This window comes from Scyliorhinus torazame, chromosome 10 (assembly GCF_047496885.1).
Source record: "Scyliorhinus torazame isolate Kashiwa2021f chromosome 10, sScyTor2.1, whole genome shotgun sequence".
Lineage (NCBI taxonomy): Eukaryota > Metazoa > Chordata > Chondrichthyes > Carcharhiniformes > Scyliorhinidae > Scyliorhinus > Scyliorhinus torazame.
Genome location: NC_092716.1, coordinates 26,695,173 through 26,710,125, shown reverse-complemented (window position 1 = coordinate 26,710,125; position 14,953 = coordinate 26,695,173). Strand labels below are relative to the sequence as shown.

The following is a 14,953-nucleotide window of genomic DNA, read 5'->3' as shown; positions in this document are numbered from 1 at the left end:
TTGGTGACAGCAGTGGCGTTGTGTCGTGCTCTTCGTCCCACTCTGAGTCCATGGCACTTTGGGGTGGGGGTTCGTCTCCACCCATCCACTTGGAGTCACTGTCCGGTATTTCGTCTTCCTGGGTAGTGCTGTCCCGGGTAGTGCTGTCCCGGGTAGGGGTGTCCCGGGTAGGGGTGTCCCGGGTAGGGGTGCCCCGGGTAGGGGTGTCCCGGGTAGTGGTGTCCCGGGTAGTGGTGTCCCGGGTAGTGGTGTCCCGGGTAGTGGTGTCCTGGGTAGTGGTGTCCTGGCTCAGATGTGACGGGGGCCTGTGGCTGCCCCCCTCGTCGCTGGGTGGTCGCTCCCGCACGTGACGGGGGTGTCGCCTCCCTGTTGCTCCAGGTCTCTCCGTCTCCCGTGGTGTGCGAGGGGCATCCTGCGGGCGTCGCATGCTGGAGGGTCCGGGTCTCTCCGTCTCCCGTGGCCTCCGAGGGGCATCCTGCGGGCGTCGCATGCTGGAGGGTGCGGGTCTCTCCGTCTCCCGTGGTGTGCGAGGGGCATCCTGCGGGCGTCGCATGCTGGAGGGTGCGGGTCTCTCCGTCTCCCATGGCCTCTGAGGGGCATCCTGCGGGCGGCCTGCATCTGCGGGGATGAGTGCCTGGACGTTTGGTCCTGCGATACACAATGAAGCATGCATGGTTAGACATCAGGCAGTGATCAGGTGATATGGGGGAGGGGGATATAGGGGAGAGGGGATATGGGGACGGGCTGTCGGTGGCTCACTTGCTACTACGCCCCCGACCTCTGCACCAGCAACCTCCCGGTCGTCAGGTCCGCCTGCCAGTTCCAGGGCCCTTTCCTCGTGTTCGGTCAGTGGCCTCTCATCAGCGGGGCCTCCTCCAGTCCTCACATGCTCCCTATTGTTGTGTGCGCGCTTATCCTGTGGGGGGGGGGGGGGGGGTGGCAGGGGTAAAAGGCAACAGTGTTAGGCAGGTATATGAATGCACGCCATCGGTTGCGCGTGCATTGCAGAGGTTAAGGTTAGGGCTGGATTCACTTGGGGATATGGGGGAGGGGGGATATGGGGGAGGGGGGATATGGGGGAGGGGGGATATGGGGGAGGGGGGATATGGGGGAGGGGGGGATATGGGGGGATATGGGGGAGGGGGGATATGGGGGAGGGGGGATATGGGGGAGGGAGGATAGGGGGGAAGGGGGGGTATGGGGGGAGGGGGGGATATGGGGGAGGGGGGGATATGGTGGAGGGGGGATATGGGGAGGCTCACCCTGCCTGCTCCGACGAGGTCGTTCACCTTCTTGTGGCACTGGGTGCCTGTTCGTGGTGTCAGGGCCGCAGCGGTGACGGCCTCTGCCACTTCCCTCCACAGACGCCGGCTGTGGCGTGGGGCAACTCTGCGGCCGTGCCCAGGATACAGGGCGTCCCTCCTCTGCTCCACCGCGTCCAGGAGCGCCTCCACATCCCGTGACTCGAACCTCGGGGCTGAGCGGCGGCCAGCCATCCAGTCGGGTGTTCCGGTCGGGTGTTCCGGTCGGGTGGGGGGGAGCAGCGCGGCCTTATGAGCCGTCACGCCGTGCAGCGCGTATGACGCTGCACGGCGTGAACCACTGCGCAAGCGCAGATCCCGTTACATCGCTGCTAGCCCATTTCGGGCCAGAGACTTTCGAACCATTTTTCCGACGTGACGCAAGTCGGATTTGTGCCGTTTTTTGCGCCGATCGGCGGACTTTCCGCCGATAACGGAGAATTTCGCCCCTGGTTTCTGTAAAGTTGGAAATCTCAGGAGAAGACGGATTAGGTCATCCACTCATCACTCGGCACTTCTGGCTGAAGACTGTTGCGAATGTTCCTGTCCTGTCTTTTGCGCTCGTGGGATGGACTCTGCCATCATTGAGGATGGAAATATTCATGGACTTCCTACTTCTATTAGTTATTTAATTATCCACCACCATTCAGAACTGGATGTGACAGGGCCTCAGAGCATTGATCCGATCTGTTGGTTGTGGGATGATCTCAGTTTATAGTGTGCTGCTTCTGCTGTTCAGCATGTTCATCGTCCTGTGTTGTAGCCTCACCAGTTGACATCTCTTAGTTATCCCTGGTGGTGCCCTGGCAAACTCTCTTGCATGCCCAATAAAACCAGGGATGGTCCCCTGGCTTGATGGTAATGGTAGGGTGAGGGAAATGCCAGGTCATGAGGATACAGATTGTAGTAGGATATGATGGACAGCCTCCTGACTATCACCTCCTGACTCCCAAATGCCAGTCCATCATCTACAAGGTGCAATTAGAGATGGGAAGTAAATGCTGGCCCAGCCAGTGAAGTCCACATCCCATGAATGAATTTTTTAAATCCTGCAAGCTACTTCTTTAATCTTGAATTCTAAATTTCTATTTATAAAAGGCAATATTCTTTTGACAATTGTGTCTGTTTAGTTATCTGCATTTGGGTTGTTATAGGAGTTGCATGTTTAATTTTATAGGTTGGTCTTTGATGTCTTTCCACCAAATGTAAACTCGCATTGATTGTTTTTCTCATTACTTTAGGCTTAACCACACTACATTCTGCTTGCAATTCTGATAGCCTGTCTCTTCTCCCTGAAGTTTTTGATAGTCCTCAACATTTTCCAAACCTCCTATTCAGCTCATTTTGAGATTGTTTTCCCCAAATCTAAATTTTAATCACTGATATACACTGAAAACAGCAATGGACGTAGCACCTGGTGAGCATGACTTTGACGCTTTCTACCATCTATAATTGGGTGTCCAAACGGCACATACAAGCTTCTTTGCTCACCTGTCAACCAACTTTCTATCCATGCTGCCACTTTTAATAAGTTTCAAATATGTGTTTGTAAGATCAGCTTATAAAATGGTTGAATGGCACAGTGGACTCAAAGGGCTAAGTGCCTCGGCTGCTCCTCTATCCCACGTTCCCAGGAACGTTATTCATTTTCTCCTGAAAGTTCATTGGCGCTCCATCTATTGTATCCCTTTCTCTATCAATCACAACTTTCACGGAACAGATCCATGGTGGATGCTTTTGATTAACCCGTGCATTTCCAAGTGCTGAGTGATTTCAGTCTTATCCTTCAATTTCTCCCATCTTTAAAAGGAAACTTCTCCAGTAATTGCACCTTTTGCCAAACTTGGTGATATCTGCTTACCTGTCAGTGTGAGACCGGCCTCATGGTCCCCAATGGTTCCACTCTGATGATGGTCAATAGGAACAGGTTTGCCGCTGTTCACCTCCAGAAATGTTAAAAGCATTTGCTTCCCCAGCAGTCTTTTTCGACGCTGAGCTCTGAAAAAGCATGAACATTTATTAGGCAATAGATGCCTCATTGTAGGATTTGATTTACTCGTCCAGAAAGTTAATACTGTGTATAAACCCTTTAACTTAATAAAATATAAGTGACCTATGAAAATTGAGTCAAAATACGTCGGGAATTGTGCTGGTTAGGTCACAGTTTGAGATTTCCCATAATTCATTTACATCTTCGTAAATGTAAAATCTTCCATGAATGGTCATAATTGGCAGTATGATAGAACATAACTGTTTTATTCTTTCCACTAAAAAGTATTCCTTAATTGAGCGTTCCACTGAATTGTTTCAGGTGGCAGTCTTCAATGATCTGAGTCATTGATTGGGGTGCACCACAGCTGTGTCCGGGTTCCCCGCAGGTAACCTGGTGTTGGTTTATTAATGCAGCTGAAATTAGGATAAATCACCAAAGATAGGCATTTTAAAACAGGATATCCAGTTCCACATCTGTGAGTAACCTGATTTAAGATCACTGGAAATGACTTAAAATTATACTGAACTATTAATCTTTTCAATGGCATGTGGAAGAATACCGATGTGTTTTTTTAAACTTTACGTTTCTTTTTAATGGAGACAGAACTGTGATACAGAAATCAAGCTCTCAAAGGCCCCTTGTCGAAACTGTTAAGAGATAGGTGCCTTGAGAGGACTGTTTAATTCAGAGCAACTAATACAAATACAGATGCTGGAAATCTGGTATAAAGAGAGAAATTGCTGGAAATACTCGGCAGAATAGGCAGCATCTACAGAGAGAACAGACTTAATGAGCAGAATTTAACCAGCGGGAGCCCCGCGTGGCCTCCTTTGAGGCAGGCCGGAGGGACTTAAATACCCATATGGCACTTAACTGGCCAGCCCCGGGATTCAGCATCTTTATTCCCACCGGCTCAGAGAACTGGCAGCCAATCATTGTTGTTTATATCAGGACGGCTGGGTGGCGCAGTGGTTAGCACTACTGCCTCACGGCGCCGAGGTCCCACGTTCGATCCCGGCGTCGGGTCACAGTCCATGTGGAGTTTGCACATTCTCCTCGTGTCTGCATGGGTCTCACCCCCACAACCCAAAGATGTGCAGGTAGGTGGATTGACCATGCTAATTTGCCCCTTAATTGAAAAAAAAATAACGGGGCATTTTAAATTAAAAACAATTGTTGTTAATATCAGTGGAAATGGAGACAGCTGTCAATAATGCACCCTTCAAAGGCCTAGAATCACTGAGGGATCCCAGGCCAAAGGTGAGTGAGGGTAGGACGGAGGGGGAGGGGGGGAAGCAGGGTGCATTGGTGGCAGGGGAGGGGGTCACTGGGAAGGGGGAGAGGTGCTGGATGAAATCACAAATTTCTCCTCATCTCTGTCCTAAAAGAGCAACCCCTAATTTTAAAACTGATTTCCCTGCGTTCTGGACTCACCCACAGGAGGAAACATTCTTTCCACATCCACCTTGTCAACACCAAATCAGGACCTTATATACTTCCATCCAGTCACCCCTCGCTCTTCTAAACGCTAGAGGGAACAAGCCCAGTCTGTCCAATTTATCGTCATAAGACAGCCATTGTTAAAATTCTCTGAATTTTGTGCTAGTTTGACCAGTTAGGTTCAAAATGGATTAATATTACTTTAAAAATCATCACCTTGAATTTCTGCACAATTTCTCTGAATTCATCTTCTCCACACCCTTTTCATAGCAGCAGACGATTGGTGGAATTTTTTGGGAAAGCAGCAGAAATGGTGATTCTGGCCATTTCTTTGGAATTTTCCCTGAATTTATACACGATATTGTGGAAATTTTACTTTGCTGAATCTATTCATAGGACGGAATCATCCCAAAACTTGTCAGTGTCAGTTTCAGACTGAAAACCAGCATTTGGCTCTCCAACTGCACAGCCATGTTTTCCCTCCAGATTCTCTGGCACTTTGTGCAGTGTTAGAGACCTTCCTTTTGATTTCCCTTTGTTCCCATTTATGTTATTTTATTGGGTGGGATTCTCCATCCGGGACGGCCGGATTGCGTTCCCCGATGGGTTGGAGAATTGGGTGTTGGGCAACATCGGGATTGATGCCGGATAACGACCCGATGGGGATGCTCCAAAATGGGGGGGGGGGGGGGGCAGCATTGGTGGGAACGAGGTCCATTCCCCACGCCAGCGGGAGCATGTAAATAAATGCAAATGGGTCTTAATGACCCATTTTCATCCATTTAGCGGGCCTAGCCCCTACACTCCAGCCTTTCATGAGTCTCTGAGCCCCACAGTCGGGAATCATGTGGGCATAGATCACTTGTGGTCTCTACTCATTTGACCCTGGCAGGTTGGATGTCGCGGAGAGCCAAGGGGGTAACATTGCCCCCTTGGTCCATAGTGAGGTCCACCACCCCAGGGCTTGCTGGTAGAGACCATCCAACCCCTTTTGAGGGCCACCCCCAAAAATAATGCACTGCCTGCCCACGCCTCCTCTATCAGATCTCCCCCCCATACCCCCACAAGGACCCCATAATAGGGAGATCCTCACAGGAATCCCTGTAATAGGGAGACTCCCCACAGGGACACCTGTTACAGGGAGACCTCCCACAGGGACCCTTGAAACAGGGGGAGCCACCACAGGGACCCCCTGCCTAAAGGGATTCCCCAACAGACATCCACACACACACAAACCCCAACCCCTCCAGAAAAGAGACCCCTATCTGTAAGCTAGCGAGCTGTCCAGACAGGGACAGTGAGAAGAATTCCAACTGTTATACTTACCTTGCAGCTCCATGTGTTCATTCATCAAAAGAGACCAGCTGTGACCTGCGCCTGGTTCCCACAGATCCATTAGCTGCAAGCCATTCATAGCTTTCTGTAATGGTCCGTGAAATGGCAGCTTCTACAAACCATCTGCAGGTTTGATTCATTCATTTCCCTTCATGATACAGTGGTCTAAGTGGTGAAACCACAATGTTTGTAAGCATTGACCTCATCAAAGAGAGGTAGTGCAGTGAAATCACATGCTTGAGTGATTGGAATGCACTTAGTGCTTGGAATACACTTACCGCTCTTTGTGTGGTCATCATGACTGTTTTTCATTTTTTTAAACCAGCGCCAATGTGACATTACACCGGCAGGGTGGGAAGATGTGTTGAGGGCAGAAGTAGTATAATTAGCGTCGAGCCCGCTAATTATACTTTATTCTATGTTAATATATGCTAATCCGGCTCACTCCCTTCTTGGGCTTCAACCTGATCACGTCATCACAGTATGGACGAGAAAGATGCTGAACTGAAATCTCACCAGCGCTAATCCCGTTTTTGGCCACTCGTGAGATTTAATGGGATTTGCACCCATGACTAGTGCAGCCGCTAAATTGCAGTTATAGTTTTCAATTTTATTAACTAACAATATTGATTACTTTTAGTAATAAATTCAATTAACTCTTAATTGGATGAACGTGTGAACAGTGGCAGACAAAAAAAGACTCATTGGTCCTTGCAGCCTTTCGCATATTTTGCGATGTCCTGTGCATCACAATTGATGCATTAAAATGCATTGCCCACCCCCACCTGAATGCCATGAGAGACAAAATTAAGATAAACACTGATTTTTTTTTTCAGTTTAGTTCATGGATGATAAAGGCCAGTCACTGGAAAACTCAATACTGTGACTTTTTAATTTCAATTCCTTTATAAATAGTATGCATTCGACGGCCGTGTGTCACATACCTGGAGATTAAGGCAGGTGATCTGTGTAGAAGCAGTTTTCCAATTTCTGAGTGGGTCAGAAAGAAAAGCAAGTCCTCATCAGGCAGAAATCCCTGAAATATTAATAGTTGATGAGCAAATTATTTATATAATAATCAACTACTTGCTATTACAAATCTAAATTACTTACTACCATAGAACAATTGTTAAAGCCATGGAATAACCCATTATATATCCCGGACTGGATTTCATGGCAACCCCCCCGGGCCAGTTGGATTTTTGGTGGAGGAGGGTGGCGTGTAAATGCTGACAGGTGGCTAGCCCACTGCCTTCCCACCCACGCCCAATAATACATGAGATGGGTAAGGCGGCCACTGGTTCACCCACCCTTATGCCTATTGATGCCCTTATGTGACCAAAGAGGTGGGGTGGGGTTACTCGGTTATGGGGATGGGGTGGAGGTGTGGGCTTGTGTAGGGCGCTCTTTTCAAGGGCAGTTGCGGACTCGATGCGCCCAATGGCCTCCTTCTGCACCGTGAATTTTATGATTCTATGTGGGGGGGGGGGCACTGTAACACAGTGGTTAGCACAGTTGCTTCACAGCTCCAGGGTCCCAAGTTCGATTCCCGGCTTGGGTGACTATCTGTGCGGAGTTTTCACTTTCTCCCCATGTCTGCCTGGGTTTCCTCCGGGTGCTCCGGTTTCCTCCCACAGTCCAAAAATGTGAAGGTTAGGTGGATTGACCATGCTCAATTGCCCGTAATGTCCAAAAAGGTTGGGTTGGGTGGGGTTACTGGATTATGGGGATAGGGTAGGGGTGTGGGCTTAGGTAGGGCCGGTGCAGACTCAATGGGCCAAATGGCCTCCTTCTGCACTGTAAATTCTATGATATTCCAAGACAATTAATAGGCACTTAAGGACCTCAAGCTGCCCACACTCGCATAAAATGCTGCACGCTGGCAGGCAGGCCGGAGTGTGCAAGCTTTTCAACAAAGCGTTTTCAACAAAGTTGCCGAAAGGGTGGGAAGGAAAGGTATACCTCCTTTGGGGGTCTCTTGTGGGCATCGAGAACATCCAACCCCCAAAAATGTACTTCGCTTTTTGTACCGGACAAGGTAGTTAAAGGGGAAGCAGTAAATATTGTGTGTTTGGATTCCAAAAGTCATTTGATAAGGTGCCACATTAAAGTTTGCTGCACAAGATAAGAGCTCATGGTGTTGGGGGTGATATGGCATGGATAGAGGATTGGTCAACTAACAGGAAACAGAGTGTCCAATGGATCATCTTTTTAAAAAAAATTTTGAGTACTCAATTCATTTTTTCCAATTAAGGGGCACTTTAGCATGGCCAATCCACCTCGCTTGCACATTTTTGGGTTGTGGGGGCGAAACCCACACAAACACGGGGAGAATGTGCAAACTCCACACGGACAGTGACCCAGAGCCGGGATCGAACCTGGGACCTCGGCGGCGTGAGGCCGCAGTGCTAACCCACTGTGCCACCATGCTGCCCTGTCCAATGGATCACCTTTAACTTGGCAAACAGGCCAGTGCTGGGCCTCAACTATTTACAATCTACATTTAATGACGGGACCACTGCATTGTAGCCAAATTTGCGGATGGTACAAAGTGAGGTAGAAGAGCAAATTGTGAGGAAGCCACAAAGAGTCGGCAAATTGATAGAGATAGGTTAGGTGACTGGGAACAAATTGGCAGATGTAGTACAATGTGAGAATATTATTATTATTATTAGACATGGGATTCGCCAGTTTAACAGGAAGAATAGACAATCAGAATATTATTTGAATGGAGAGAGACTGCAGAATGTTGCGGTATAAAGGGATTAGGATCTCCTTGCACATGAATCATAAAACGTTAGCATATAGGTAACTTCATTGGAGCCTACTTGTGACAATAAGCTATTATTATTAATTATTATTATAGCAAGTAATTAAGGAGGTAGATGGAACATCAGCCTTTATTGCATGAGGAATGGAGTATAAAAGTAAGCAAGTCTTGCAACAAATATATGTAGCCTGAGGAAGGAGCAGTGCTCCAAAAGCTAGTGATTTGAAACAAACCTGTTGGACTTTAATCTGGTGTTGCAAGACTTCTTACTGTGCTCACCCCAGTCCAACGCCGGCATCTCCACATTACAAATATGTGGGATATTGGTGAGACCGCACCGAGAGTACTGTGTACAGTTTTGGTCTCCTTACTTCAGGAGGGATATATTTGTATTGGAAGCAATTCAGGGAAGGTTCGATGGTCTGATCCCTGGGATGAAAGGATTGTCTTCTGAGGAAAGGTTGAGTGGGTCGGGCCTATACTCACTGAAGTTTAGAAGAATGAGAGGTGAGCATATTGAACTCAGATTCTGAGAGGGTTTGACAGGGTGGACCCTGAGGGATAATCATAATAATAATCACTTATTGTCACAAGTAGGCTTCAATGAAGTTACTATGAAAAGCCCCTAGTCGCCACATTCCGACGCCTGTTCGGGGAGGCTGGTATGGAAATTGAACCCGCGCTGCTGGCCTTGTTCTGCATCACAAGCCAGCTGTTTAGCCCACTGTGCTAAACCAGCCCCGATGGATGTCTCCCCTCATGGGGAATCTAGAACCAGGGGCCACAGTTTAAAAATAAGGAATCTCCCAATCAAGCTGGGGATGAGGAGGGATTTCTTTGCTCCGAGGAGCATCATCCACAGACAGAAGTCGAGGTAAGGAGTCACGGGTTATGGGGGACAGATGGGCAAGTGGAATCAATACCACAATCAGATCAGCCATGATTTTATTGAACAGCAGAGCAGGTTCGATGGGCGAAATGGTCTACTCCTGCTCCTATTTCTTATGGTCTTACATAGAGTGCAGAAGGAGGCCATTTGGCCCATCGAGTCTGCACCGACCCACTTAAGCCCTCACTTCCACCCTATCCCCGTAACCCAATAACCCCTCCTAACCTTTTTGGTCACTAAGGGCAATTTATCATGGCCAATCCACCTAATCTTATGACTTTATGTCCAAATGAGTGAAGATCTGCTGGTCACTGACCTCCACCCATCTTTTATGTCCGATTAAGTCCCATAAGTGTTTATTCCTATGTGTCCTGCACAAATGATTAGTGCATGAGTTGCGGAATTGTAGTGGATATCAAAGCGGAAAAATTCACGAAATGGTCAGCCCAATACATTGCTTTATTGGCAACCATTAACCCATGGTAATGAGATCCAACAGCTAGGAATATGCTTCTCCAACAAAGAATATTACTCATTCATTGCACTGAACCCTAGTAGGTCAGTATTAGAATGAAATACGCCTCCAGCAACACTGGACTCCACCAGGACAGAGCAGCCCGTTTAATTGACACCCCATTCACCCTCTTAAAAAAATTATTCTCTTCACCACTGGTGCATCGTGGATGCAGTGTGTGCCATCTCCCAGATGAACTGCAGAAACCCGTTGAGGTGTTCCCAACAACGCCTCCCAGAGCTACAATCTCTACTGTCCAGATGGACAGAGGCAGCAGGCACATAGGAACATCACCATCTGCAAGTTTTCCACCAAGTCACTTGGAAATGTATCACCATCGTAATTCTTTCATTGTCACTGGATCAAAATCCTGCAATTTCCTGTCTAACAGCGTGATGAGAACAGCTTCACCACATGGAACGCAGTGGCTCAAGAGGGTAGCTCATCACCACTCCCTCAAGAGGGCAATTAGGGATGGGCAATAAATGCTGACCTCACCAGTGATGCCCACACCCCATGAACAAATAAATACGTAAACGTTAATACACACCTCTTGTACCATTAAATTGGCCAGTTTCCAATAGGCTCTTTTAAAGACTTCAGTCATTTTGATTCCCATAGATTTTCCTAATTCTCTGGTAGCAACAGCATTCCTTGCCTTCGGTAAAGCCAAGCGCAGGATCAACCTACAACAGAAAGAGAGCTCTGTCACCATATTCCAACCATTCATATTCTACTGAAATGGAGATGGTAGTTTTACATACTTCTGGATTTCAGAAAGTGGTGACTTGATGGAATCAATAGAATCGTCTGAAGACATCTTTATCTTTTTGGCAATGGGTTTGTTCTTCTGTAAAGCTGCCTGAATGGCGGGAATGATTTTACTTGGTTCACTTGCCCATGATTTCTCATGCAATTCAGCCTATCAGAGGAAAAACAAAAGGCAATTGGGAAAGTGCGAGATGATTGTGATCAGAAGATTTGCATAAGAGACACAGAGAGAGTGAAGCTTCAAAACGGTTCAGATGTCTCCTAAATACTAGTTCTTGTTTTTTTCCCCAGTCTTCCCTCCTACCCCTTCATTCTTGGTGGCATTCTGCACTATGTCTATTGGCTCTTCACCTGGCGATCTTAATGAAAGGACCAAGAAGCTGGGGGCTCATAGAAGAAACACAGAATTTTTAGGAATATTTTAGGCAATAAGTTCATCATTTTCTGATAGATCAGTATGAAGGTCACTCTATGGTCACTTGGACCCAGTGGGGACACCTTGCCTAAAGTAAATGTGGATCGGGGATAAGGTTAGAACCTTGTCACAGACATTCTCTAAATGATGCTCCTTGTTTAAAACGGTCTTCCAACACAAACAGAGATTTGAAATTACTCTTATATTTCTCCTTCCTTTTTCACTCCAGGTATGTCCAGTTACCTCTAAATTTAAAAAAATAATTAACTTGCAATTAATGTAGCACCTTTTAGATTGTTGGGATGTTCAAAAGCACTTAGCAGAATGACACAGCAAATTCAGCACAGACAAAGGGCAATTGGACTAACGTGTTCAATAAGAGGCTGGTTTAGCACAGTGGGCTAAATAGCTGGCTTGTAATGCAGAACAAGTCCAGCAGCACTGGTTAAATTCCCGTACCAGCCTCCCTGAACAGGCGCCGGAATGTGGCGACTAGGGGCTTTTCACAGTAACTTCATTGAAGCCTACTCGTGACAATAAGAGATTATTATTATTATTTATGCTTCTCTTGAACCCCTTTCCTCATCCAAGTCTGGTAACATAACACATTATTCCCTTTTGTACCAGACATATATTTAGCTTCCACTTTAAAGCATCTATACTCTTTGTTGGGATATTCCTTCTTGATTCCCTCAAGATGGTTAAAAGTCGTAGTGCTGAGAAAGACCATCATGTATTTCAAACAAAGCTAGTTTCTTTACACTACTTTAAATGATTTGCACACCTTACTAAGTAATAGCTAAGAACATAACAGTATTAAATATATGCTACAGAATCTATAATATCTCTCCATACAACTAACATCCTATCTCAACCCTTCACTAACACCTTCTCCCGAATCCTAGGAGTCACAGTATATTTATATGACTACTTTGTGGTGTCATCTAGTGTTGAGATACATGAACATCATCTTGTTAACCCTTTACACTCCCTACATTATACATCTCATTACATGCCTCACTCTCTGGGAAAGATGCTTCTTCTGAATTACCAATTTACTTTCTTGGTGACTATCTTATATTGATGGCCTTTAGTTTTGATATTCCCCACAAGTGGAAATATTCTCTCTGAATATGCTGGATAATAACCATTCAATGAGTGAAAATGTTCTCTTTAACTTCTCTTCGTAGATCCAATTTAAACATTTTTGTCTTAAACCTTTCAGTGTATTTCCAGAAAAGCTTGCAAGCATGTTTCCTTAATAAAGCTGTAAATTTATAATCGCATGCATGAGTCCAATGCCTAAATTATTATAACCTATTAATTAACAATCCTGGTTATAAGTGAACATAAAAGTAAATATTCACCTGCAAATTTCAATGTTATGCAGATGTTATAAAATAGATGGCTGTCTTTCCTGTTACCTAGAAGTTACTGTTGGTGTTATTAACCGATGGATGTTCAAGACTTTCTCCTGTCCACAGTTTTTGCACAGGTGTTAACCCTTTGTTTTTTTCAATAAATTTACAGAACCCAATTATTCTTTTCCAATTAAGGGGCAATTTAGCGTGGTCAATCCACCTAGCCCGCACATCTTTGGGTTGAGGGGGTGAGACCCACGCACACACGGGGAGAATGTGCAAACTCCACACGGACAGTGACCCGGGGGCCATGAGGCAGCAGTGCTAACCATTGTGTCACTGTGCCACCTCTTAACCCTTTGTTAACATTGGGGTACTGTATGTTGGGTGGGTGTTGATGGTCCCACTAACAATATGATATGCAAGAGCACATAAAGCAGCCTTTCGGGATGAACCACTCTATCAGATTGTATGAAGATGGTGACAACCATGGAAGGTGCATGTACATTGGGCTGCATTCTCCGATTTCCAGGCTATGCTGGAGGATCCGTGGTGTTTTACGTCAAAAGAATCAGCGTCGCCCCAGCACCAATCTTCTGACCAATGAGGGGCTAGCAGCAGCGCCACGCAAAACGCCCGACCTTCATGAAATTAACGCCTGGAGAATTGCCGAGTCCGTGGCCGCGTAGGTGTACAGCGACGACCTGCAGCGGTCGCACCAGTCAACATGGCGCCGGCCGCGCGAGAACCCGACCTGCCAGATAGTGCCCCCTTGGACATCCGCTCGCCACACCCCTCCAACCCCCCACCAGTCCCCCCGGCACTCGCTGAAGGCCCCCCCCCCCGGCCAGCAGCATGGCTCCCGTCCGACTGTGGCGGCGCTGGACACAGTCCGCAGCTGCCACGCCGGGTTCCCGCTCGCTGAGACCACACATCTCCCGTCATGAACTCGGCCCTCGGGGGCGGAGCATCGGGGGTGGGTCTTCAGATAATGTCCTGAGGCCGTCCCGATGGTGTGCGGAGGCCGTCCCAATGGTGGGCGGCGTGCTCCTTGATGATGCCGTTTTGGAGGGGGTGGAGCATCCGGAAACAGGCGCTGCCCCTGATTCTATCGTAAAAAGGGATTCTCCAGCCAATCGCCGATTAAGAATTTGGCGTTGGGGAATGGAGAATCCTGCCCATTGTCTATTACCATTCCTTCCAGTATTTCACACTATTCTCCAAGGGACGAGTGAAGAGGTACAAACACACCGTGAGGGTATGGGGAGAGATCCCAGGCGGTTTGGAGATGATGGAAAGAATGTTTGGGGGGGGGGGGGGGGGAGGGTTGTTGCGGCATCGGTGTGGGTCTGTACAACAGTTGCTCAGAACTTAGAAGAGATTTTAATTCTTCTGTCTTTTTCCAGGTGATTATTACTGCAGCCACCTGAAGTTTACAGTTTAAATTTAATTTTCAAATGTTTCCCCGTGCAAGGTAATTGCCCAGAGGAAGTTTGCATTTCAGCGCAATTATCATGCATACCTTACCTGAGAAAATCCAAAGGGCTTCCCCCAGTGCAGTTTTGTAATGTCCCACATAATACAACACCTTTGAGCTCAAGAAATTCAGCCCATTAATTAAAGCGAAGAGGCCACACAATGGAACACAAAACTCCACCATGCAGTTGGTACAGGCAGGATGCATTTGCTTTCTTACTTCCTTCAGTAATCAGCATTTTCTGTATGGAAAGGGATCTGTCTTTTCTCGTGAGTGTCGTCCAATTAAATAATTTGGTCGCAAGCTTACATGAGTTTAAATTAAACACGGATATTTATTCTCATACACGAACTCGAATTAATACAACGGCACAATCTCAACCAAGAATACATAATGAGGCTTGGCTGAGAGCCTGGACAGCTACTGCAATATGAGAACAACTGCTCCCCAGAGGAAGCATTATTTGATTGACAGCTCAGACTTTCTGATCTCTGCGGTAAATTGTGCGCTGTTCATTCACAAGTTAAGTTGATCCAAGGCTTTGTGCTTTATGGTTGTTGAAATTTCCAAAAGCCTGAATGATTTTGTTGACTTGGTCCAGACTTATATTTCAAGCATTGGAAAATGTTACCAATGGATAACATTTTTCAAAGCTTTTTAAAAAAATATATTGGTTCAAGAAAGTGT

At 46.8% G+C, this 14,953-nt stretch overlaps 1 protein-coding gene across 1 annotated transcript in view; it reads right to left on the bottom strand.

Annotated features, from left to right (window-relative positions):
* LOC140384791 (rifampicin phosphotransferase-like) overlaps nucleotides 1–14,953 on the bottom strand; it is a 123,137-nt gene that overhangs the window by 14,381 nt on the left and 93,803 nt on the right. Inside the window, exons 31-34 of the mRNA XM_072466781.1 lie at nucleotides 11,007–11,164; nucleotides 10,793–10,928; nucleotides 7,014–7,105; nucleotides 3,163–3,299 (exon numbers count right to left, since the gene is read on the bottom strand). Of these exons, the coding sequence (XP_072322882.1) occupies nucleotides 3,163–3,299; nucleotides 7,014–7,105; nucleotides 10,793–10,928; nucleotides 11,007–11,164 (523 nt within the window). The remainder of the gene's footprint in view (nucleotides 1–3,162; nucleotides 3,300–7,013; nucleotides 7,106–10,792; nucleotides 10,929–11,006; nucleotides 11,165–14,953) is intronic.